General features: G+C 41.0%; 1 protein-coding gene across 3 annotated transcripts in view; it reads left to right on the top strand.

The window, feature by feature from the left end:
• The window catches only part of TRPM2 (transient receptor potential cation channel subfamily M member 2), a 60,449-nt gene that overhangs the window by 2,394 nt on the left and 33,122 nt on the right, over positions 1–24,933 (top strand). For 2 of the 3 annotated variants that reach the window (XM_042459494.1, XM_042459495.1), the window contains exons 1-10: positions 11,477–11,632; positions 12,179–12,359; positions 13,919–13,980; positions 15,531–15,731; positions 16,660–16,762; positions 17,827–17,948; positions 20,216–20,566; positions 21,242–21,379; positions 22,027–22,156; positions 24,378–24,523. In XM_042459494.1, the coding sequence (XP_042315428.1) occupies positions 11,507–11,632; positions 12,179–12,359; positions 13,919–13,980; positions 15,531–15,731; positions 16,660–16,762; positions 17,827–17,948; positions 20,216–20,566; positions 21,242–21,379; positions 22,027–22,156; positions 24,378–24,523 (1,560 nt within the window). In that variant the 5' untranslated portion in view covers positions 11,477–11,506. Of the gene's footprint in view, positions 1–4,554; positions 4,791–5,021; positions 5,108–8,642; positions 8,812–10,250; positions 10,432–11,468; positions 11,633–12,178; positions 12,360–13,918; positions 13,981–15,530; positions 15,732–16,659; positions 16,763–17,826; positions 17,949–20,215; positions 20,567–21,241; positions 21,380–22,026; positions 22,157–24,377; positions 24,524–24,933 lie in introns of those variants that run through there. The other variant, XM_042459497.1, reaches the window with a different exon arrangement.

Below are 24,933 nucleotides of genomic sequence, written 5' to 3'. Positions count from 1 at the left end.
AAAACAGAAATTAAACAGTTGTTGTTTATCTGAAAAGTGTATAATTGTGAAGCAGTTTGTGCATTGGGGGTGTAAACAAAAAGGATGGGTAGACAGCATGCACACTGAGTGCAGGTGTTTCTTGATGTGTGAAAGTTATGTGTGGGGCCATAGTGACAGAGTACAAGCTGTTTCACTTCTAACTTTAGGTGATAGGTTCAGTCCACAGCATATCTAATTTACAAGCATCTCAGGCAGAGATTACATTTTGGGCCTACAACTTTGGGAGATTCTGGGAGCTGAAGTCCAAAAAAGTATCCCCTCCCCACCCCATGCTCTCATCTCAGGCTTCCAAGCTCTGAGTGTGGAACATCTTCACTGGACAACATGAAGATCTACTGCTAGACAAAGAAGATAATACTGAGCTCGATGGACCAATGATCTGAGTCAATGCAAGGCAACTTCTTGCAGCTTTAGGATGAAGTGTCAGAGGTGTTTATCACATTGAGCTTTTTGGAGATTTTGCAGCTCAGATCTGGGGTGACTGTGGGTCCAACAATGCGGATTAACATCATAATGTGAACGTGTTATCAGACGAGATTCCTTTCTATGGGAACTCCTTCTGTGGGGCTTCCGCAGTGATTCCAAAGTGACCCCTCATTTTGGTGAAATTGGAAAAAACATGAATTCACAGAATTAGCTCTCAAGCTCACTTCGATTTCACTTCAAATTGGTCTGGTGTGGAAGATCACTCCGACATCGCTCCCCTTGGCCCCCTGCATCCTGCTCCTTCATCCCCTTCCTCCTCCTTCATGCCATCTCGTCCTCTCTGCCACCCTGCCACCCATCCAATCATCCCCTGACAGCTCCTGCATCCCCATCTCATCCTCTCTGCCACCTTGCGACTTATCCCATCACCCCCTCACTGCTCCTTCAGCCTGATCCTGGCTCCATTGAACCTCTGCGGCCTATCCCATCATCCCCTGACTGCTCCTTGAGCCCAATCCTGGCTCCAGTGACCCCCTGTGACATATCCCATCATCGCCTGCCTGCTCCTTCATCCTGATCCTGGCCCCAGTGACCCCCTGCGACTTATCCCATCATCCCCTGCCTTCTCCTTGAGCCCAATCCTGGCCCCAGTGACACCCTGTGACCTATCCCATCATCCCCTGACTGCTCCTTGAGCCCGATCCTGGCTCCAGTGACCTCCTGTGACCTATCCCATTACCCCCTCACTGCTCCTTCCACCTGATGAAGGATGGCAGGGAAGGAGGGCAGCATCCAGAGCCCCACTGAGCATGTGCAAGGGTCCCAATTCAAATTGTTAAATCCGCATGGTATGCACCAGAGTGGTAATACCATTTGCACTCACTCTGCTTTGCATGAATCTGCATCACGTGACTAGCCTTGGATTCGATTCCCCCTCGATTCAGAAGGGCAGTGGAAGGGCAACCAGGTGTGATAAAACATTAATGTTATGACGTGAATTCGCATAGCTGAACTAGGAGTCACCCCAGATCTGAGCTGCAAAAAGCCCCGTGTGGTAAACCTCAGAGTTAACTAACATTTCTGTTGGCATTTGAGCTACTTCAGCCATTCTTGGGATGCTGAAGTGTGTTAGGTGGTGAGAATTAGAGACAATGCAGGCAATGTCAGTTGTTCTAGAGGTAAGACAGTACAATCACCCCTCTGTTTTTGCTAGGGATCTATTCCAACCCCCCCCCCCCCCCCATGAAAATGAAAAATCACCAATATTCAAGACCCGTTGGCTTGAATGGTGGCATGCACCTGGGGTCACGCACCCCATTTTGTCCCTCTCCATCTGCCACCCGCAAACGAGTGAGGGACACGGACTCCAAGTCTGTGAGAATGAAGGGGCTACTGTATATCACTATCTACTCCCACCTGTTCCACTTTTGGGGAACACTGTTGCAAGTAATAGATTGCTCAATGTGTTCATTTTAAATAATAATTTGAAATTATTATTTAATAATGTCAACATTTCTACAGAACCAGATATCATTGTTAATGGTCAGATGTCAGCCGATGAGAGTCATGATAGTTGCAACAATTTTTCCAATCATTTTCCCAGAAAATTTCCAGTATCATAATATCACCTTGCTGTAACTCTGTATGAAGGCATGAGTGGCCTCTGGTGAGATATAAGCATCATCTTGGGCATTAGCTTAAATGTTAATGTTTTTTAATTAGGAAGATAATTGAATTGCTAATGTCCAGGAAGCAGTTTAAGATGAAACATGGAAATTGAAGTCAGGAAATGTGCATATTTGTGTCAGAAATTATATTGGGTATATGAATAAATAATATTTTTATTATTCTGAACTTTTCTGTCTGGGGTTTCTAAAATGCTTCACAACAAAATGATTTAAACAGTGATGTAAACAGGAGGTGCAGTCCAAGGAATTCAAATCCAACAGTGTATTCAGAAGTTTCATTATATTCAGTGATACTGTACTCCTCAGCAAGTGAGTACAGGTATGCAGTTTGTCAGGGTTTAAATTCTATTAATCTCTGGGATGCACTGCTTGGATTGGATTGCTTCTTTGTATTTCTGCATAAGCAGAATTGCATTATGAGAAGTCACAAAGAGTTCAAAAGACCTGACTCCCTTGGAAGTGTGCTCAGAACTGCAGTTTTAAAGTGAGACAACAACAGCACATTCATGAACTGGAAGCTGGCCAGAAATAATAATGAATGTGAGCCATAAAAGTATGTTGGATTTGGCTGTGATTCTAATAAAATATTATGCTACTGTGATTTACTTATACACTTGGGAGGTTTTACAGTTATTCCCTATTTTATCTTCCATTTTTATAATCTAAAAATTAATTTTATATTCCGGTTGATTGGCATCAATCCAGGGAATTCTGTCTTGTGAACACAGTCTGTTCTATTGCATGTAAATCACTGGTTTGTTCTAAGCTAGCCTTTCACTTCACTGGGTCCCTAGCATAGTCAGTGGCCAGGAATGATGGGAAATGCAGTGTGACAGGGGTGGAGTGCGTCCTCGCGACGTCACTTCCGCCGCGAGACGTCTGGACACACAGCGTCCAATACGTCAACATGGCGGCGCCCATGTGGATGGGCACCGCAAAAAAGGAAGGGCTGTCAGGAAGGTAAGAACCTTCCTAACCCTAATACGGCCCTTCCTAACCCTAGTACGTGCGGAGCGCGTACTTTATGGCGGTTTGTAACCCACCAAGGTCTCTCTGGACTAGGCTTGCCATAACCCGGCTGCAACCAGGAACTTCCCGATTTTGGGGGCCCGGGGCCCCTCCCGGCACGGGTGCAGCCCCAAAACCAGGATCCCCCGGTTGCAGCCTGGGGCGCAGGAGGCGAAGCTGGAGGCAGTGCCTCCCCGCGCGCCCGCACGCCCCTCCTCCTCCGCCCCTCTCCCCCAGGCCGCGCGGAGGAGGCGAAGGTGGAAGAAGGCAGCATCTCCTCCACGCAGGGAGGAGGAGAGGAGGCGGGGGAAGGTGGCGCGGGCGCGCGGAGAGGCGGGGGATTCCCCCGGGATGCCCCCCCAGCGAGGCCCTGGATGGGGCTCCGCAATCGCGGAGTCCTCCCAGGCCTGGCTGGGGCTTGGAGGACGCTTCCTCCCAAGCCCTAGCTAGGCCCTGGATGGGGCTCCGCGATCGCGGAGTCCTCCAGGCCTGGATGGGGCTTGGAGGACGCTGTCTCCCAGACCCCAGCGAGGCCTTGGACAAGGTTTAAAAATTTAGGACTTTTTTTTTTTTTTTAATTTCCTGGCCAGGAAACAAAAAAAAAAACAAAAAAAAAAACCCTACATTTTTAAACCATGTCCTACATTTCTCCCGTTTTGGAGGTCCTCAGGGATGGCAACCCTACTCTGGACGTGCTTCAGTCAGGAAATGATAGAATCATAGGGTCATCCAGTCCAACTCCTGCCATGCAGGAATACACAATCAAAGCACTTCCAACTGATGGCCATCCAGCCTGTTTAAAAACCTCCAAAGAAGGAAACTCTGCCACCCTCTGAGGCAGCATATTCCATTTCCTTTTAAAATTCTTTTTTGTCTCTTTGAAATACAGGCAGTTACTATGCTCCAGTTGTACCCATTGTATGTTTAGGATGATGGTTTTCAAGGGGTTATTCAGACAGTGAAAATAATCCCAGGAGAATGTGCATTGAATCTTTGTTGTTCACATGGATTTCAAATGCACCTGAGTGAGTTTGGGGAGCACTGCAAAAATCCACTTAACCTGGGATAATCAATCGGGGTTTTCCCAAAATTCTTCTAAAAGATTTGCATTGTCAGCTGTGTGAATAACTAATGCTAATAGACCTGGGATAAAACTTTGCATGCCTTGAATGTGTTTCGAATAAATACATCAGCATCAGCGACTCTATTTTTTTTTTTTTTTTGCAGTGCTGACATGTGTGAGCAACAGAACATACAGAGATGCGCATAGATGCAGTTCTGATTTTAAAAATGTGTGAACAAAAAAACAGGAATGCATGAGTGAGATTATTTGCATAGTTGCGCTAAAAACAACATCTGAATAACCCCCCCAAGTGTCTTCTTCTAACAGTGTTTTAACAGGTCTGGTGACTGGTTCTGTAAAATGTAGCCATGGCTGGGCCTGGCCGACGAATCCGAACACTCCCAACAGAACTCAATAAAGTTTGCCCAGATGAAGGAGACAGTTACCCCGTGTATCCCAAGAGTTACTATGATCTGGATGTGGTTACCAACCTCCGAAGAAGTAACAGTGCCTTCAGCAAGAGCAAGAGGAGGGCTCATTTCACTCCTAGCACCAGTGAAAAAGTAAGTTCATGAAAAATGAGACAGAGCAAGGCAGCAGGAAGTGTACTGCCATGGGATTGAGTGAGGTTGAAGGAGAAAAGCCCCCCCCCCAATACACACACACACATAGTTTGATTTCAGAATTGTCTGTGTTCCTTTAAAAAGAAATTTTTTAAAAAATTACCGGTATTATGACTCATGCAAATTGCTTTGATTGAGATTTCCTGCATGTTTTATTCCCTTTCTCTACAGGAAAATCTCAGCTCATGGATCCCTGAAAACATTAGGAAAAAGGAATGTGTTTATTTTGTTGAAAGTTCTCAGATGTCAGATTCTGGGTAAGGAGAGTGTTTATTGAAATGGGCTTGTTTGTCATTCCTTTTCACGTGTTACTGTGGGTTCAAAATTAGTGACTACTAACTCACTAAAGAGCACAGCACAGTAGAAATTGGATAGTACCTAAGGAGGCAGTACTTTTGAAACTTCTTCATGCAGTAGGATGATACTGATCATTATCTTACATCATCTTTCTGCAGCCTAGTAGTCTCCAGGTGGATTGCACTGTAGTACGTACGTGTGTGTGTGTAGAAGGGGGGAGGTCTATGGGAGTTGTAATTCAATACATCTGGAGGACATCAGGTTTGCTGACAGCTGTCTTACATCAAGTGTTCCAAGAGTGCGGTATAAGAGCCTACCCAATTCAAAGTGCCAGCCCTTATTTTAAAAAATCATAAATGATTTGTGGATATCGAAAATACACCTTCTTTTATATCAATCTGTCCATTATTTATGTTTTGTTTTCTGAGGCTATATTTCCAATACCCTTATCTAAAAGGAGTAGAAATGTAAGGCAGGATCTTTCTTGTGGCAGCACTTCCATTTGAAAATACTCTTCCAAAAGAAGTTAGAAGAGCTCAATTCCTGATGGGTTTATATGTAATCTTACTTTATATGTAATTATCCTTATTTTAGTCTATTCATAGATAAATTAGTCTAATTTATCATATTCCGTTGAATTTTATGCACTGTATTTGCTTGTACTTTCCCATATTGGATGTTAACTGTTTCAATATGGTTGATTGACTAATCAATAAACTTTTAAATTAACTAACTGATGACTTTAGGTAGGCAATAAAACTGAGTTTATTTTGTCCAGCTTTCAGTGGTGTTAAAGCACAATATTGATTTTTATTATATCCACCCTTCTTGTTTTTTAAAAACTATTTTACTTTTCAAAAAACATAGGGACTGAGATGATGCAAAATTGTAAAATCCAGTGAAAATAACTAGTTGTTAAGGAAAATGTGGAAAATTTCTGGAACTCTGGTCATTATGTGCAAAATAACACTCAAAATCCTAGTAAACTAGGCAAGTAGAAAGGAATTCATTATATTAGTAACATCAATATCTATTTGTGTAATAGGACTCAGGAAACCTTATGTGATGAATTTGTTCTCTTTTGTTATTAAACAATAGGACTGGGGTTGCCGAGAGGGGATGGGACAATACTGCATGCACTAACCACACAGCATACCACAATTACTCCTGACAATAGCCAGAAAGGAGCTCAGATTATCTTTTGTCTTGTTTGCTTGTTTTGTGGACTGAAACTGTTCTTTGTATATAAAATATCTCAGATTTATTCTGCATAGAAGATAATTTCAAATGAGGTTGTTTTCCTTTTGTTTGAAAGAATCACTTGTATAGAAATTTAGAAAGGCAGTTTTGAAATAAAATCCCACATGGTTACACTCATATTCCGTCCATGATGGCCAAATGGTGCCTGACTATACTGAAAGTACTTGCATACCTAATATTTTAGTGTACTTGAGCTCTCTTGTTTTGTGTCAGACTATGAATGCTTTTATTGTGGCAGAAAATCCAGAAGAAAAGTCATGTACTTCCCAGATCATGCTTTTTAAATTCTCTTTGCTGTTCAAGCCAGTTTGTTGAAACAAAACCAATTGAAAAGTCATTTGTAAAAGCAAACTTGGTTTTTATTTATATTAGAGAACTGAATTTTCACTTTGCTAACCCATATGGGATTGCTCATATCCCCTGGAGTATGGTGATTGTGTGACTGAATCACTGCAACATCCTGGCATATGTGGTTCCTTCCAGCCCAAGCCTAGCTCAAGTGCATCAGCCAGCATGAACAGATTTCAGTGTTTATTTAACATGTGCTGGCAAATATTCAAAATAGCTATATTTGTATTGTAATACCTTGGAAGGACAAGATTCTATGGACAATATTTTTCAAGCAACTACCATGTGCTTAGTAGTAATCATCAACTCATATAGAACAGACACATCAGATGAAAATGCCTGCCTCACATGCGTCTCAGCCTAAAGGTACCACAGGTCTCTCTAATTCTGAATAGCAAAACTAAGGAACTTGTGAGACGTAGCACAATGAGACTTGGAATCCAAGATATTCTGCCACCTAATCTGATTATTCACTGTTGCTCATGTAGAACAAATAATGCCAGAAAGTACAGCTTGTAGTGAGTTGTGCCTCTGTTACCAGGCAGATGGGTCTTAGAATCTTTGTCAGTTTAATGGCCAAACGTTAACAGCTGTCTGGTGACATAGAAAGAGCTGATTTGTACTTAAGGGCTTGGTTAATCTTAATTTGCATTATTTTATTAATTTGAGGCTAAAAAAAATTAGTAAATCTGAGCCTTACTAACCTGCATGTACAGTTCTCATATCTATTCAGTGGGGGGATGTGTCACTGTTGCACACTTTGATTTTCTTTGTTCATTACTGCATTATATAACCTTTGGGAAGCTATTTTCCAGGGGCTTTGCCCAGGCGAGGGGCATAGTGTATCAGTACAGGGGCTATATTTTGCCAGTCACAAGAGAACTGGATTGCTGCAGGCCATGGGGCAGTCTGGATACAATTAGTTGTTTATGGGCCCAGTTTTACCATTGGCAGAGGTCGTGAGCCTCATCTGTATACCATGTGCTGCATTAAAAGGTAAAGTTAAGGTTTTCCCTTGACGTAGCCAACTAGGGAACAGTGCTCATCTCCATTACTAAGCCTAAGAGCCAGCATTGTCCAAAGATTAATCCAGTGGTCATGTGGCCAGCATGAGTGCACCGACCGCTGTTACCTTCCTACCAAAGTGGTACCTATTTACTAGCATTTGCGTGCTTTCGAACTGCTAGGTTGGCAGAAGCTGGGACTAGTGACAGGAGCTCACCCCATCATGCAGCACTTGGGCTTCAAATTGCCAACCTTCATATCTTACAATCATCACAATTGGCATCTTCTTAACCACTAAGCCACTCAACATATCCTGCATTACTTACTTACACTAGTAAAGCTTGTCTTATAGGAATATGTCAGTATTCAGTATGAAACAATGTTGAGGAAACCTGGAACTTCCAGAATAGCTTGTCTCATTAAATGCTGTGATGATAAGAAAAGATGACTGTGCTAAAATTGACTATCAAGTGTCATCATTAAAGGCATAGATGCCCTGACATGCACAGAAATTGACAAGTCTTAGCTAAAGCAGTGGATAGGCTTTTCAAACCAGAATGGTTCATGTTGGTCCAGAGTATGTTTGTCTGCCACTTTTCTGTGGCTTCAGCATGCTACCCTAATGTGCGTGTGTGTGCCTCCACATAGCCTGTTGACTTATGGTGATTCCATGAATTTCATAGGGCTTTCATAGGAATACTCAGAGATGCTTTTGCCAATTATTTCCTCTGAAATAATGCAGCACCTGGTATTTATTGGCTGTCTCCCATCCAAGTGATAACCAGAGCTGATCTGCTTGGCTTCCAAGATCAGATGGGATCTGGTGCCTTTAAGGTATGGGCTCCCAAAATTTGCTGAGATTCTTGTGACATTTTCTTACAGCAAGGTGGCGTGTGAATGTGGCTATCTCAGGGAACAGCACTTAGAGGAGGCTATAAAACCTACCATGTTCCAGGGCAAAGAATGGGACCCCAGAAGACATATCCAGGAAGTGCCAACAGATGCTTTTGGGGACATCAGCTTCACAGGCCTGGGGCAGAAGGTAGGGAAGGTGAGTTGACAGATGACTCTTTGTCAGAGGACTAGACTCCATTACTTTCAAATATCCAGAATTACACATTAGTTGAAAGATGACTAAACCACAAGGTTTTCTAACAATACAGTACTGAGAAAATAAAAAGAGAGAAACACTTGAAAGGTTTGTAAGTGCAGGAGTAGTGGGGGAAACCTATCAATAAAGCTCTTTAATTAGACATTCGGGATACTGAGAAAAAGCAAAAGGTACCTTAATTTTTTTTCATTGCTTAAAAAAATTGAAACAATGTACTCATATTTCTTGGAACTAACCTTTATGCTGTTCTTTTAAACTAGCTGTGGGAAACATTTGGTTGTCAAGATGTGCTGGTCTATGACTCCCCCCACCCCCCAGCATTGTCTGAGGTAAAAGACTGTGGGAGTTGTAGTCTAAAATATTTAGAAGGCCAAGTGTTCCCCACCAATGCTTTAAAAATTACCTTATTTCAGGAGTACATAAACCCCAGACTTCTCTAAGTTTTTAGCTTACAGCTCCAACCACCCTTGCCACCATAGCCAATAGTAAGCATTTATGGAAATTACCATCACAAAACATCTGGAGGGCTCCTGCACTAGCACCATGGGAAGCCTTTTCATTGCATTCATTCTATAGCAGTGCAGTAACAGCTCAAGACTTGCAAATGTGTACACACAAATGCTTCCTCCACTAAAGACAGACAAATCCTGGACATCAGGAGAGCAAGTCCATAATATCAAGGCACTACTAGTTGACTCAGTCCCATTCATTAAATAGGTCTTTACTGATAAAGATCTAAGTGATTGGCCCTGCCCACATCTGCCTTCCACAGGTGAGACATGCTCAAGATCACCGAAGGGGCTTCCATGGTTGATCAGGGATTCAAACCCTTGTCTCCTGGAGTTCTGATGTGATATTCAAACCACTACACCATATTGGCTTCAGAGCAGCTATTCCATCCTTTGCTCCTTAGCAGATTATCTGTGGAAGGAAGATTCATTTCACACCTTTTCTATGACTTTTTAATGCATTCAAATTCCTTATGAACTTTTGGAATAGGTCATTGATTCATAAAGCTCTGTAGCTAGTTACAATAGGAACTACAGTGGTGCCTCGGGTTACGAAATTAATTCGTTCCGCGGCTAATTTCGTAACCCGAAAAACCTTCGTAAGCCGAATTGCCATAGGCGTGAATGGGGAAAAAAGCCGCGGCTCCATTTAAAACAGCGCCGGAGTTTTTTCGTAACCCGAAAAAACTTTCGTAACCCGAAACAATAAATCCCTATGGGATTTATTCGTATCCCGAAAAATTCGTAACCTGGGTATTTCGTATCCCGAGGTACCACTGTAGTGATATATTAGGACTCATGCGGCAGGGCATTTTTGCTGAGTGGCAAAACTATGGTCTCTCAGGTGTTCCTTTTATATTTTATTTGCAGTATGTTCGTGTATCCAATAGTACCCCACCAAGAGTCATTTACCAGCTGATGACGCAGCACTGGGGTCTTGATATACCCAACCTCTTAATATCTGTGACAGGAGGAGCTAAAAATTTCAACATGAAGCTGAGACTGAAGAACATATTCCGAAGGGGGCTTGTCAAAGTGGCCCAGACAACAGGCAAGGCAGCATCCTGACCCAGAACTAATGGGAAAGGGCATGTTTATGTGTCTGATTTTATTTATTTTTCTCTGTATTTTTAAAATCCTGCTTTTGGCCCATATGGCCTTCCAGCACAATTTCTGATCATTATAAAGCAAGAATAAAAGCCAAAGTCAAATATATAATGAAAGTGGGAAGCTAACCTTCTGACTTCAAAAAGGGGAATGAAAGTGTGTAGTAGGATTAGGAGAAGCGACGGCAGATTACTTCCATCAGTGGGATAGCAAGGAGCTATCCAGAGTGCTGAAAATATTTAGAGATAGAGTTCAGTATCTTGGATAACTTCCATAAAACTTGGATTCACCGCCCCTTTTGACATGGAAGCCATCCACTGTCACTGAGTGGAACATGTAGGGGGCAAGAGAGGAAAGATGCACGTGTCATTTAGAGAGGAAAGGGAGGTGGACCCACGGGATTTACAGCCTTCTTACTTCCCACCCATGCCCTCAAGATGAATGAAATACAGACGTATCTCAGGATATGTTTAACCCCATGCCTTCCCATTACTTACTGTGGGAAGCTTTTGTAATGAAAACTGGAAGGGAGGGGAAGCCTTGTGGTGAAAACCCCCCAATGCAAATAGGTTTCACTGATCTTTCCAGTTTGTCTGCAAGAGCTTATCAATGCTTTGATTAGACTGTAGTGCTCTCCAATGGACTTCTCACCCTAAAATGATTGCTTGATGGAAGAATTTAAGAGCAAATATGAAGGGAAAAATCCTCATCCTAAACTAAGGACCTGACAACAGGCTTGATTTAGAAATGAAATAAAGTGTTTCTGAATCAGACTGGGATATTGAGCCAAGTACTGTCAACTCTGACCAGCAGCAATTGCTGTCCAGGATTTTAGTCAGGATTTTTTCCAAGTGATTCCTGGAAATTATCTGGTGGTCCCCCATACAAATATTAACCAGACTTGAACTGTTTAGCTTCTGAAATTTCATGAGATTGGTGGTAGGCAACTGGCTTCACACAATTGTTTTCTGTGTTCCACAGGTGCCTGGATCATCACTGGTGGTTCTCATGCTGGTGTGATGAAGCAAGTTGGGGAAGCAGTACGGGACTTCAGCATGAGCAGCAACTTTAAAGGCGAGATTGTCACCATTGGGATTGCCACATGGGGAACCGTATACAATCGTAGTAGCCTCATATGTCCCATGGTGAGCCAAAAGGATTTTCAGACCATTCTACCAGGAGAGCAGATTACTAAAGCTGCAATCCTATGCATGAAGGATAAGAAACCTTTTTGCTCCAAGAGCCAAATTTCAATTTGGAAAGAACTTTGGGGAGCATATTCCAGCAGTTTATGTGGATAAAGGCACAGGGCCAAGATCAAAGGAGATGAGGCTAGTGTAAATTGGATAGAGCTAGATGTCTACTTGGGAATAAATGAAGAGAAATAGTTTTCAGGTATGCAAAGCATTGCTGAGGTTTCTGCATAGCTACTCAAGAGTAAGTGCCAGTGTAATAACTTTCAGGCATGCAAAGCATAGGTTTTAAGTATGCGAAGCATAGCTCACCTCTCTGCAAAGCATTTAATTTTAACTGTCTTTTTAAAACCCTCTTAACCTCTGATCACTCATCTGAGATAACAGCAAACAGTTGTTTGCAAGTTAGTCAAACCCCTCTTCAAGCAAGGATTTAGAACTTCAGTGATTAAGGCTGCTTGCCAGTTTGTGATTTTCCCCACACTTGGATTTTTGCAGGGTAGCTTCCCAGCTGAATATGTGATGGATGAAGAGACCCAAGGGAACCTTTCTTGCTTGGATAATAATCACTCACATTTTATCCTGGTGGATGATGGGACACATGGGAAGTATGGTGTAGAGATTCCCTTGAGGACCAGGCTTGAGAAGTTCATTTCAGAGCAAACCAAAGTGAAAGGAGGTAACAGCAATGCAAGATGGGGGTATCTTAATGCATGACAGTCCATTACACCAGGATATGCATCCCATTCATCTTGTGTATTAATCTTAACCCAAGATTTGGCAAGACTGAGTTTATTTGTGCCAGCAAGATTCTAGGTTTATGTGCTCACTCATTAATTCAGATTAAAGTCAGAGAGAGATTATGATGATCATCAGGATGCTACTTGTTAATGAATGGTGGCAAAAAGACTTATAGTAATTGTAACTGAAAGGGATCTTAAGGGTCACAACATGACCAACCCCCAGCCAATGCAAGAATCATCCCTGACAGATGGATTTACAGCTTTCTCTTTAAAAATCTCCAATAGAGGGGCAGTTGGTTTCACAAACAGCTCTTACTGGCTGAAGAGTTTTTGTTTTTTGTAATGTTTATTCAGAATCCTTTCTTGTAATTTGATTACTCTGTGGAGCAACAGAAAATAAGTATGTTTTCTCTGCCATGTGATAGCAATTCAGATATTTGATGATGGCCTCGCAATCATCTCTTAATCAGGCTAAATTTAACCCTCCCAGTCAATCCACATAGGGCTTTCTAAATGCTTTACTATCTTTGTTGCCTTTCTCTGGACACATTCCAGCTTGTCAATGTCCTTTTAAAACCTCAGTGTTCCAAACTGGAAAAAGTAGTCCAGGTGGGGTCTGATCAAAGCAGAATATAGCAGTATTATTATGACAGATGATATGTTTTGCATTCAAAAGTCTCTGATTAAATCCCTGTCATCTCCAGTTATAATGTATGGGAAACATGCTATTGAAAGGCTGGAGACTAGAACCACTAGTAGTCAATAAAGATAGTACAAAGCTAGATGGACATAGAGTTTGATTTGATAGAAGACAGCCTCTTGTATCTCCATTTGTGACAGCATAATCATTACTGCTGTGATGTAATAAAATGCCTGTCATGGGACTGGGGGACTGGAAAGAGCAAATAGAAATAATCCATTAGTGATAATTTGTGATATTAAAGAGAAGAAACTATGGAGATACCTGGGGAAGACTAAAGGGAAAGAAAATAAACCAGCAAGGAATCAGAAATTAAAAACAAAGTAAGGCACAGAAAATACACATTTCCCCCTATAGAGTTAGGCTGTTGCTATGTTTTGATATTTGTTTTATATGATTTTATAATTTATGTTGAAATTTGTTTTATCTTTATTATATAGTACGTTGCCTGGATAGTTTTGCAGAGAGGAGGCCTAAACTCCTTTTAAAAATGAAGAAGCAAATAAAGGGTTGCCATATATAACACACAAGGTTTTGTTTATGTATGGTGTGTTGCTACTATTTGTTCATGGTTTTAAATGTTAATTAATCAGTTATGATAACTATTTTTTCCAGTTAAAAGAATGATATGTTGTTCATAGTCAAAAGTAATTACCAGTCTGCCTCTCCAGACCCATCATGGAGAACTGTGTATCATACAACTATGTTGCAGTGATGGATGCCAGCAGGAAGGGAAAGATGAGGGCTGTATCCCTGAGTGTATATGGAACTGTTTAAGCCTTCATTTCCTTACAGGAGTTGCCATTAAAATACCAATCGTTTGTGTAGTACTGGAGGGTGGTCCTGGGACACTTGACGTAAGTATCTTAGGACAATTAATTATGGAAAAGAGCAAGACATACTTCAGATTTTCTGTAGATTAGACACTAATTGAAACTACTAGGTGTGGACATTGCAGAAATACATCAGGTTCTAAATGCAAGGCATGTGTAGCTTTTCCTTTGACATACGTGAATGGACACATTGAGTTATGACTAATCTATGGAATCTCTTTTTGTCTCATTCTCAGCAAATGTAGCAGGAGATAAGATACCTTAGCTGCAGGACCCAAGCATTATTTTGGGGGTTCAGTGTGAACCTGGGCATGTATCTTCTCTCCATAGCAACACTACATCCCCTAATCCCCTATATATAATTTTACGAGCCATGAGAAAAAAAATTGTTTTTAATTCTGAAATATTATATACATTTTATATATTTCTGCAGAATGCCTGCCTTTGCTACTTTTGCTTGATGATAACATTCAACCTGAGAATGCTTCAAGTTTTCTAACATATTGCAATTTTGGGGTTGTTAATAAAGGGATTGTTTTGTCAATGCTTTGACTTTTTTATTATTTAAATGATTTTCTAAAAATTCTAACTGCAATTAACATGGTAGCAAATATTAGGCCATTTCACTTTCAAGCTTTGCTTGGCACCTTTGGCATCTTTCAGGTTATGCATACTTTACTAGAAAATAGTCAGACTTGTTTAATAATTGGTAGTAATTTATATTATTTTCTAAAAGTAGACTTTTTCTAAAAGTATTTTTTTAGGTGTCACATTTCACAAGGAAAATGTAGTGGCATTGCAGCGGGGGGGGGGGGGGAGACTGCCACAGGGTGATCTAGCAGTTATGATAAAAACAATTACCATAATTAAGTACTTTGCTAAAATGGAGAGACTAGAAAGACTCCTACCCCCTTCATCATTGTAAAGATAGTTATACTGTATAGCTATTGTTCTATAGAGCCATGGTGATTCTACAGTAAATGTCTCATAGGGAGGCAACCTGCGAAATTTCAGGTTGCCTCTGTATGGGAAAATGTAATTTTAGACTAGTCCATTGAGATAGCACATAAGGAATCATGTTTCTGAATGTATCTTCACATAAATAATTTTTTGCATTCATTTTTCCTTCCTTTGATATATTCTAAAGTATACTACATGGAGGAAGTATTTTTTGTGGTAGAGCTTAAAAATGAACTTTTAAAAAAAATCCATGATGTCCTTACCTCCAACCCTAAATATCTAGAATTCCAATACCTTGTTTTAGTAATCAAAGGCATAGCTGTGTTAGTCTGTTCCAGCATAAAATAATATAAAGAGATCCAATAAGACATTTGAGACTAATAGAAATTTTAAAGCATAAGCTTAAATAAACTGGAATCCAAAAAGCTTATGCTAGACATTTTTTCTCTCAGTTGCAAAAGGGTTATTGATTCATTTATATCTTTTATTTTTGTATGTGTAACTTGAAAATTGACTCTGATATTTTGTGCAATGTATAAACTGGATCAGTGACAATATAGCTGAAGTCTATGAGGTAGGATGGGCTTACAGGCAATCAATCTCTTGTTCTGCAGACCATCTACAATGCAATTACAAATGGCACCCCCTGTGTGATTGTGGAAGGCTCAGGACGTGTGGCTGATGTCATTGCTCAGGTGGCTAACCTTCCCAGCCCCAAAATAAGCATTTCCCTAATTCAGAGGAAATTGATCACATTCTTCAAGGATGGCTATGAGCAGTTCACTGAGAGCAAGATTGTGGAATGGACCAAAAAGGTACTCCCCTTTTAGCCTTCAACTGCCTTCTGGTGGTGATGCTATTCGATGAGCTGATATGCAGTTTGTAAACTTATTGCTGACATTTCCTTTTTACATATACATTTGAAATACTATATATTATTTCACTCCTGTGCTCTGAACACCTGAAAGGTGGTTGCTACATTTTTTAAGTCTCTGTGAGAGACCTTGCTCAATGCTGTACCACTGGGACTGGAAGCAACATTCCATAGAGGACCACTTCTGCCACATGGCAGAATAAACCAGAGTGCTTCAAGTGGCACCATGAAGGACAGAGTGATAGATGAACACAAGAATTGGTAGATCATGACTTTTTAACATGTTGTGAGGGATATTTCAAGTCTACTGCAGGCAGCAAAATGTATTGGGATGGCACTCAGCTTGTTACTTATCTGTGGTGCAAATCCATATAATGTGGCATATTGAATATCATGAACTGTGAGCTCTAAAGTTATTGCTTCTAATCTTACCTTGGCTGCAATCTCATTTGTGGCAACAGAACTCACCAAGGTCTCAGCCTCATGAATACAGGAATAAGAAGGCTGGTCTATTAACATGGGTGTTATGAATCTTAGTGAATTTTGTATGGAAAGAGTATAGAAAATCTGAAATGCACTATATAGTTTATGTGGTGGTGGCAGTGGTGATGATTTCCTTGAGTCTGAACATGAATCAGCCAGAAATTTCACTAGGTTTTAAAGAAGCAGAATTTCAGCTTCAGAGGTTGTGGTGGGGGTGGGGGTGATGATTATTGTTTCTTTAGGGGAAACTGGAGGCAGTCTCCACAAATGAACTTGTTTGTGGTGGGGTATTAAAAATCTTCATAGATGGGTTGTGCTAGGTGGTCAATAACATGGTCACTGCATTCCAGGCTACTGCACTCTGTTTTCTTTGGCATTTCTTCCAGATCCAAGATATTGTGCGAAACAGGCAACTTTTGACCATCTTCAGGGAAGGCAAAGATGGACAACAGGATGTTGATGTGGCCATTCTACAGGCCATGCTTAAAGGTGAGAAGTGCAGTGAGTCTTGCAGAGAAGCGGTAGAGGTTAGTAGATAACTGGGTTCTCTCTTGGCTTGAGACATTTCCCTGAGCCAAAACATGGTTTTCCTTCTGAAAACAATACTATTGTGTAGAAATTTGGGTGTGTGCAGGCTTAGACTTCACTAATCTTCCAAAGTGTCTTTCCACGGAAGTAGTGCATGTACAGCAAGCTCAGACTGGCCAGGACTGAGAGATGACATGAATTGTACATGTGGAGGGCTACAGATTCCTGTCTTTGCTATGAGTAATAGGCAAAATTCTGCCTGGTCTCATACTTTCCAGCTGTGACATTCCATACAGAAGCAAGATGCTGTACAATACCCAGAGGGGTGCAAAGTGATCTGACATAGCAATGCTTCATTTAATTTGTTGAATTTCATTATTAATCATATAATTCATAGCATTCAATTACAGGGTTTTTGTTTTTATTTTTCAAAATCACTGGAATATTCAGTCCAATATAGAAAACATGATAAAAACACATTGAAATGACTGTATTCCTACCTAACCTCAGCCACTGAATATCAAACAAGAACGTCTTGTCTAGATTTAATAAATAAATATATAGAAATTCCAAGAATCTGACAAACCTTTAGGCAGCAATGATGGATACGTTACATTCACTAAACACAGGGTATTTATAGAGGCATATTTGGGGCTACCAGTCAGAGGCAGGACCAACTTTCTGCTGTCCTCAAATGCACTGACCTTCCTTGTATTTCCCCTTTCAAATTCTGGATGTGTGTAAATGAGCATAACAAGAGCCATGTTGAATCAGACCAATATCCATGGTAAACCTACTAGCAGACCTGAGTGAAGTGAATCTTCCATTTTGTGTTCCCAATCAACTAATCGAATTCTTTCTGATAATGAAGATGATATACAATATTGTCCTCCTGACTCGTAGCCATTGATGAGGCCCATTTTCCATCAATTTATCTAAGCCCCTTCAAAAGCTGTGCAAGCACAAATGCATTAGTTGTTTGCAACCATGTTTCAGTCATGTTCTTGTTGGTTCTGCTATTGTAGCCTCCCGATATCGTGATCACTTTGGCCATGAGAACTGGGACCACCAGCTAAAGCTAGCAGTGGCGTGGAACAGGGTGGATATTGCCCGAAGTGAGATTTTTACTGATGATCATGAGTGGAAGGTAGGGAGACTTCAGATTAAGTAATGGCAATGAACATGTTCCTATCCTGCCTTGATAATAAGACTAAGAACTGGAAGTACCAGCTTTGCCTTAACTGCTGCCGGCCTTGGTTTGAATTGGGAAGACATTGGTGTGACGTTGAGGGCAAAAGTATTACAGAGCTGCCTTGGATTGCCACCATTTTGTGTCTTGTTTCAGTTGCATTGCTAAAGATTTTTTTTTTAAATTACAGTGTAGGAATCCCCCTCTCCCCCACCATCATGGCCAGAACTAATGGTGGCTGGAGACTCTGTGAATTGTAGTCCAAAAAGTAGCATTTCTAAGCTCTGGGCTTCTGTAAGATTTACTACAGTTCACTTCATGACATGTTACTGTTATATGAAAACCTGTGGAATGTTCAGCCCTTAAGTGGTTGTCGGACTGCTACTTCCATCATTCCTAGCTAGCGTAGCCAATAATAAAGAGTCATGGGAGCTGCAGCCCCAAAACATCTGGAGTGCTGTACTTTTTACATATTTGATGATATGTTTCTGTGCCTCACAGGAACATTATGGTATACTTTATAGGAAAGAAAAGGTAAAGAGAAATGGAGTGGTGATAGTTCTGAATCCATTGTAAAGTCTAGTTCACTGGTTCCCAAACTTTGGTCCTCCAGATGTTTTGGACTTCAGATCCAGAATTCCTGACTGTTGGTCAAGCTTGCTAAGGCTTCTGGGAGTTGAAGTCCAAAAAACCCAGAGAACCAAAAGTTTGGGAATCACTGGTCTAGTTCATGTCTTTTATGCTGCCAAAGATTTTCAATCTTGATGTGACTCCTAATGGCACAACTCTTTATAGCTTGCTCCTTCTAGATGGCTTTTGTCACTTGGCTTTATGTGGTGTACAAACTGAAGGGGTCACAGTGACCCCTTCAAACCACAAGGGTCATCAAAATAAATGGAAAAAGTGATGCTTGAATAGTTATGCAAATACAGAATACCATCATTGCTTTTCTCCAGAGCTTCCACCCTTTGAAAATGATATGAGGGAACCAGGTTTGAAGTAGTTAAACTGGTGAGAAATTTCCATCCACTCTGACCTGAGTGCCAGTTTGACTGAGACTTGGGAGATCCAGATTTTAATTTGTAAATCTTGGTTGTAACCCCCATGAAACACATCAGTTGTGCTTTCTCTCACCCCAGTATATCTCAAGGGATTATTGTGAGAATAAGGAAGCCCTGTCCTTTGATATCGAATCTACTAAATTATGTATATTTTTTGCATTGGAATTCATGGATATGTTTTGCAAAAATGCATGCACACATACTCCAGTAATCAAATTTACTATCAGCCCTTTTGCTCACACATGACTGTGGAGAAGCATCATATCAGCAAAGAAAACATAAACCTAAGGAAACATACTGTAGTCCTCCCCCACTGAAGGAACTGCTTATTTGGTGCTGGAAAATGTGGGTAGAGATATCTGAGTCCTTTGAATTCTGCCCTGATGTTGCATGTTATTGTTTTCAAATGGCATTCTATAAGAAGCAATAATTTTATCATTTTAAGAGGTGTTTTGTATTAATAGTAACACGTTGCCCACCCCATTGGCTGCAGTACTGACAGCATAGCTGGATAGACATCTGCTTGAACTGAGGCGTGTTAAAGAGCTGAATTCTGCTCTTACTGAGCATTGATCTCATAACTTACCATCTGTATCATAACATAATTTGCCTATGACGGCAGTCAACCTCCACTTACATTTTAGAGAGGGTGGCTGTGATACCATGAAAGGTTATTATCTTTGCATCGATGTGCTCTGTTTGCTTGGAGGTGCCTCCTAATTTCCATATTTTGCTGAAACGTAAACATGGGCTAGATGTGAGACAGAGCACTGGGATATATGCTGGTGATTTCCTTCCACTTAGCTTCCTTCCTCCTGCTTCCTGAGTTTCATAGAATGAGCTAAAGGTCTCAGCAAGTAGACAGCTTCCCTGTCAATAGAGTAGCATATCTGTTCTGAGTTTTACTCCAGACTTTAATGGGATTATGTAGGGTATATAACCTGTCTTGGAGACTAAAGTTTAGACTAACACCTGCAGTGGGTTCAATATCCCTCTGATATAAAGGCAGGTGGCTGTAACTGCTGTCAGCTGATCTCATTATTGAATGTGTCACCCTTCCTGCCTTACTCTTTCTCCCCGCTTCTATGCCCTGAATAGGATAGACTGGGTCAAATTGTGCTATGTTGGTGCCATCACTTTCTGGTTGTCTTTCTGATCCAACAGCCCTCTGATCTTCACCCCATGATGGCAGCTGCTCTCATAGGCAACAAGCCAGATTTTGTGAAGCTCTTTCTGGAGCAAGGAGTACGCCTGAAGGAGTTTGTGACCTGGGACACTTTGATCTACCTCTATGAAAACACAGCATCATCCAGTGTCTTTCATGGGAAGCTGCAGAAGGTGTTGCTGGAAGAGAAGGAGTGCTCAGCCTTCTCCAAAGTGCCAAAGATCCAATTGCACCATGTGTCCCAAGTGCTGAGAGAACTGCTGGGAGACTTCACACAGCAGCTGTACCCCAAACCGAAAAACACCGAGCGACACCGTCTCTCCATTGCCGTGCCTCATATCAAACTTAATGTATTTATTATTATTATTATTATTTTGTTAGTTGTTGTTGTTGTTGCTGTGTGCTTTTAAGTAGTTTCCAACTTATAATGACTCTAAGGTGAACCTATCATAGAGTTTTCTGGGGCTGAGTGTTTGTCACCCATAGAGTTTCAAACCCTAGTCTTCAAAGCTCTCAGACAAGCTGAGAGGGAAACTAGAATCAAATGCCTCCTTGCTCATGTCCTCCTCTGATGGCAAAAAACGGATGAAGGAGATGAATTTGGTGACTGTGGCTGAAAACAAAATGGAAAGTTGTCTGACAAAAGCATTATTGGCCATAATTTATATACTCAACCTTCTGTCATCAGTGGGAAACCAATTTTCCAGAGCTTTTGTAGAGCTTCACAAATCTGTTTGACTAGAGACATCAGTAGGATGGAAGAAATGAGCCTGTACATCACATTGGTAGGCTCACCTCTTTAGATATAAGATTTAATTCTTCACTTCCTTAAAATATAATATGTGGGTCCTACCATTTGGAAGCCTTCCTACTCATTTTGCTTGCTGAGTTGGCCCTTGGATTTCTGATCCCAAACCCAGATCTCCTAGCACCATAAATGCCTTTTCCTCTCACGCTGCCTTCTATTCACAGAGCAACTGTTTTGTGACCCAGATTTTATCAACAGGTTATTTTATTTTCTCTAGGTACAAGGAGTAAGTCTTCGATCCCTCTACAAGCGTTCTGCTGGCCGGGTCACATTCACCATGGATCCTGTGAGGGACTTGCTTATTTGGGCAGTTGTTCAAAGCCGCAAGGAGTTGGCTGACATCATCTGGGCCCAGGTAAACTATTCCTTGTCCAGACAAGAGTGTAGCCAGCGTTTGGCACAATGGAACCCTTGGTCTGGAAAATAAAAGTTTGTATTGATTCCTATTTGCAAAACCTGAAATGCCTTAATTGCTCCTTCTACCAGTAGTCCCCTACAATAGAATTAATGGGGAGGCAATAGAAATAATGGAAGAATATTTGGACTTAGTTCTTGCTGAGGTCTTCCTATATCCAGGCTGCAGTTGGGAACTCACACAATTGAATGTTCTTTGATTTGAGCAAACCTTCATAGAAAATTATGTACAGTTTTTTAAAAAAAGTTACGTTATTTTTAGGATGTGAGGGAGGGAGACCCACATTCAATCCTATAAACCCACATTTCCATTCTGAATTTGTTTGGTCCAGAGTGAGACACAGGTTTACAGTTTCTTTGAGAACTAGGGTCCAGAGTGAGACACAGGTTTACAATTTCTTTGAGAACTATGGCATAAAGAAGTTAATGGGAAGATGAGAATGGGAAAGATGTTTGCAGATTAGCTATGGAGAAAGTGATCTGTACTTAAAAGTGCAAGTTCCGAAAGCAGAGGACTCCTGAAGGTTACACAGTCAACCTGGAACCAGAAATATCATGTTCTTGCTAACCTGAGCCCTTTTGCATCAGAGCCAGGACTGCATTGCAGCAGCTTTGGCCTGCAGCAAGATGCTAAAGGAGTTATCCAAGGAAGAAAATGATACTGACAGCACTGAGGAAATGCTGGCCCTGGCAGAGGAATACGAGTATCGAGCCATTGGTGAGTCTGGGCTGGGTTGGTAGGCAGATGGGCTGCTTCTGAGCCATGCTTCTGAACCAATAGACGTGTTTCCACATTCTGGATTGCTTCTTTCCTGATTCATCCTTTACCCTGTGTTGACCTTTTGAACTTCCCAGGCCTGAAGGTCCTCCAGCCTACTACTTCTATTCCTACCCTGCCATCTCTATACACACTGTAGAGCTTTTTCTCATTAAAGGCTGGAGCCTCACTACTGCCAAAAATCCCAAGCATTCAGTTTGGACTGAAAAGTGGATATGTTGCATATAGTTTATCTGGCAAAAGTGATCTGAACAGCAGGTGAAAAACAATGGTAGGGAAATCCAGGAAAAATAGTTCAGAGGCTCTATCAGGGCATCCTTTGGTAGGCCATGCCAGTGATGGGCAAAAGCCAGAGCCAGTTGTAGACAGAGGCCAATAATAGACCAGAACCAAGAATGGGAAGGCCAGAGCCCAGCATGGATGGTGTGTGCAGCACTGATTTGTAAAGGCTGGAGGCACCAAGGAAAAGGACCTGATTAACCATTGCCATGATGGTACCCCTCCCATTGGTTTCTCCTGTGGAAGAATGACAATAATAAAATAAGGTTCTGCACACCTTTGCTATTCAGGAAAAACACTTGGTGGTCTTTGGGTTCTGGAGAGCATAAAGCATTTCTTACTTCAGTTGCTAAGCCTGGAAGCTATGCTCTTTTTTTAAAAAAAAATATGAATATTTATATACTATTTAACAGGAGGAAAAGGAAATCTGTGTAGCATAGGTATATAAAAATATTTGCTAAATATACTTTAGTTGGGACACTTTGGAAAAAAATTTCACAGCACTGAGTTTTTTCACTTTCTTGTGCCAGAGCAAAAGTGGCAAGGTCTTCTTCTGCTCTGTTAATTTCCCTATAATTTGCTCAAGGAGAATCTGCGAACAACTCATCTCTTCTCCCTTTCTTAAGCAAACACAGTGCACAAAGCAAGCACAAGACAGGATTATTGATCAAAAAGATGCAAAGCAAAACAGACAATCCATTCAATGCTTATATTTTGCAAAGACAATGCCAGAAAGCAGCATCAGCTGCAATTTGCTCAACAATTTTTTGTGTGCTTTGCACAAAAATTTCCTTTGTAAATGCGAACACTTCTGCAAAATGTGCAAAATCCTTTCCTTTAGCGAGAAAGAAAAAAAATAGACTTTCCCCCCTTTCTTGTGAGATATAACCAAGGACTTACATCCTTAGTGAAACCACAGACTATAGGAAGTAATTAAGAGGGTTCAGTTCTTTCCACTCACACACTTATGTTCTTAAAATCATTTGCTCTCTCTCCATTGTAAGTCATTTGATCAAGGCTGAATTTTAAACAAACATGTCTTCTGCTGTCTTGAATAGTTCTGGTCTTATTATTTATTACATTTATATCCTGTCCCTCCTCTGAAGTGACATATATTAGGCTGAGATATAGTGACTGTCATGCACTGAGTGGGAATCAGAATTCAGTTGTTTCCTTTCCTAATGTGACATTCTAACCAATGGAAGCTGGTAGCTCTGATGACAGTAGATTCTGGGTTTTAATCTGAATGTTAAATGAGTTATACAAGATGCTGAATCTATTTAGGGGATAAGATTCCACACCCTGGACAGCACTTTTACAGTTCAGGCTAAACGTTGGAAGAGATTCACCACCCCACTGATGTTGGAACTATAAGCCATATGAGAGGTTCTCCAACTGGTTGTAGAAAAGGGATATAGTCCATGAGCTCCATTCTGATGGTTCATAGAATGGCTGAAGAACAATTAAGAGTTTCTACATTTGGGCCTCCACTTTACTTTTTCTAATGGAGCTGAAAGCTGTATTAATCAGGGACAGGTGAACAAACAGGCAAACAAGGCTTTGATCCAGGGCCCACACTTTTCATAATATAGCACTGCATGAAATAAATATGTACTTTCGTTTTTTAGTGAAGAAATTTATTACACACGTCACTGAGCTATTTATCCATTTTCAAGAGGGAAAAAGTATGTTAGGATCTGTAGCTGCACTGTATACAATTATGAAGTTTGTTAGATGGTCCAGGACACCTTGCTGTTTGTCAGCCTCAGCTTTGTCACAGTTCCCTACTAGGGCTAAAATGCCACTGAGCTTCTCAAAGAAACACCGGCATAGAAATGGAATTGGAGTAGTAAATACCTATATTTCTGTTTTTCTCTTCTAGGTGTCTTCACTGAATGTTACCGGAAAGATGAAGAAAGAGCCCAGAAGCTCTTGATTCGTGTTTCTGATGCTTGGGGAAAGACCACCTGCCTACAACTAGCCTTGGAGGCTAAAAATATGAATTTTGTTTCTCATGGGGGCATCCAGGTATGATTTGCTCACTTAGGAGATTATTGCACACAGAAAAACTAGTGGGAGAGATTTGGGATCTAAAAGACAAAAATGGGTCTTATCACATTAACCTGTGCCTGGGCTGTTGGCAGCCCATATACACCCAGAGATAATCTTGTTCGTGGACATGGGCTACCTACAGCCCAGGCATGGGTAAATGCGATAAGACCCATTTTTGTCTTTTAGATCTTGTGTCTCTCCCGTTGATTTTTCTGTGCACAATAATCTCCTTAGATTTCATGACAGCTGCAAATTAGTTATTTATGTATTGCTAATGCTTTAGAAATACTCACCTGACTTTGATAATCACACAATATATAGTTCTTACATTATAGACTGTCTTAGTTGTTGTTCTGTGCTTTTGTGTTGCTTCTGACATGGTGAAC

Source organism: Sceloporus undulatus, chromosome 3 (assembly GCF_019175285.1).
Source record: "Sceloporus undulatus isolate JIND9_A2432 ecotype Alabama chromosome 3, SceUnd_v1.1, whole genome shotgun sequence".
Lineage (NCBI taxonomy): Eukaryota > Metazoa > Chordata > Lepidosauria > Squamata > Phrynosomatidae > Sceloporus > Sceloporus undulatus.
Note: the sequence above shows the minus strand (reverse complement) of the source record. Positions and strands in the feature narration are given on the sequence as shown.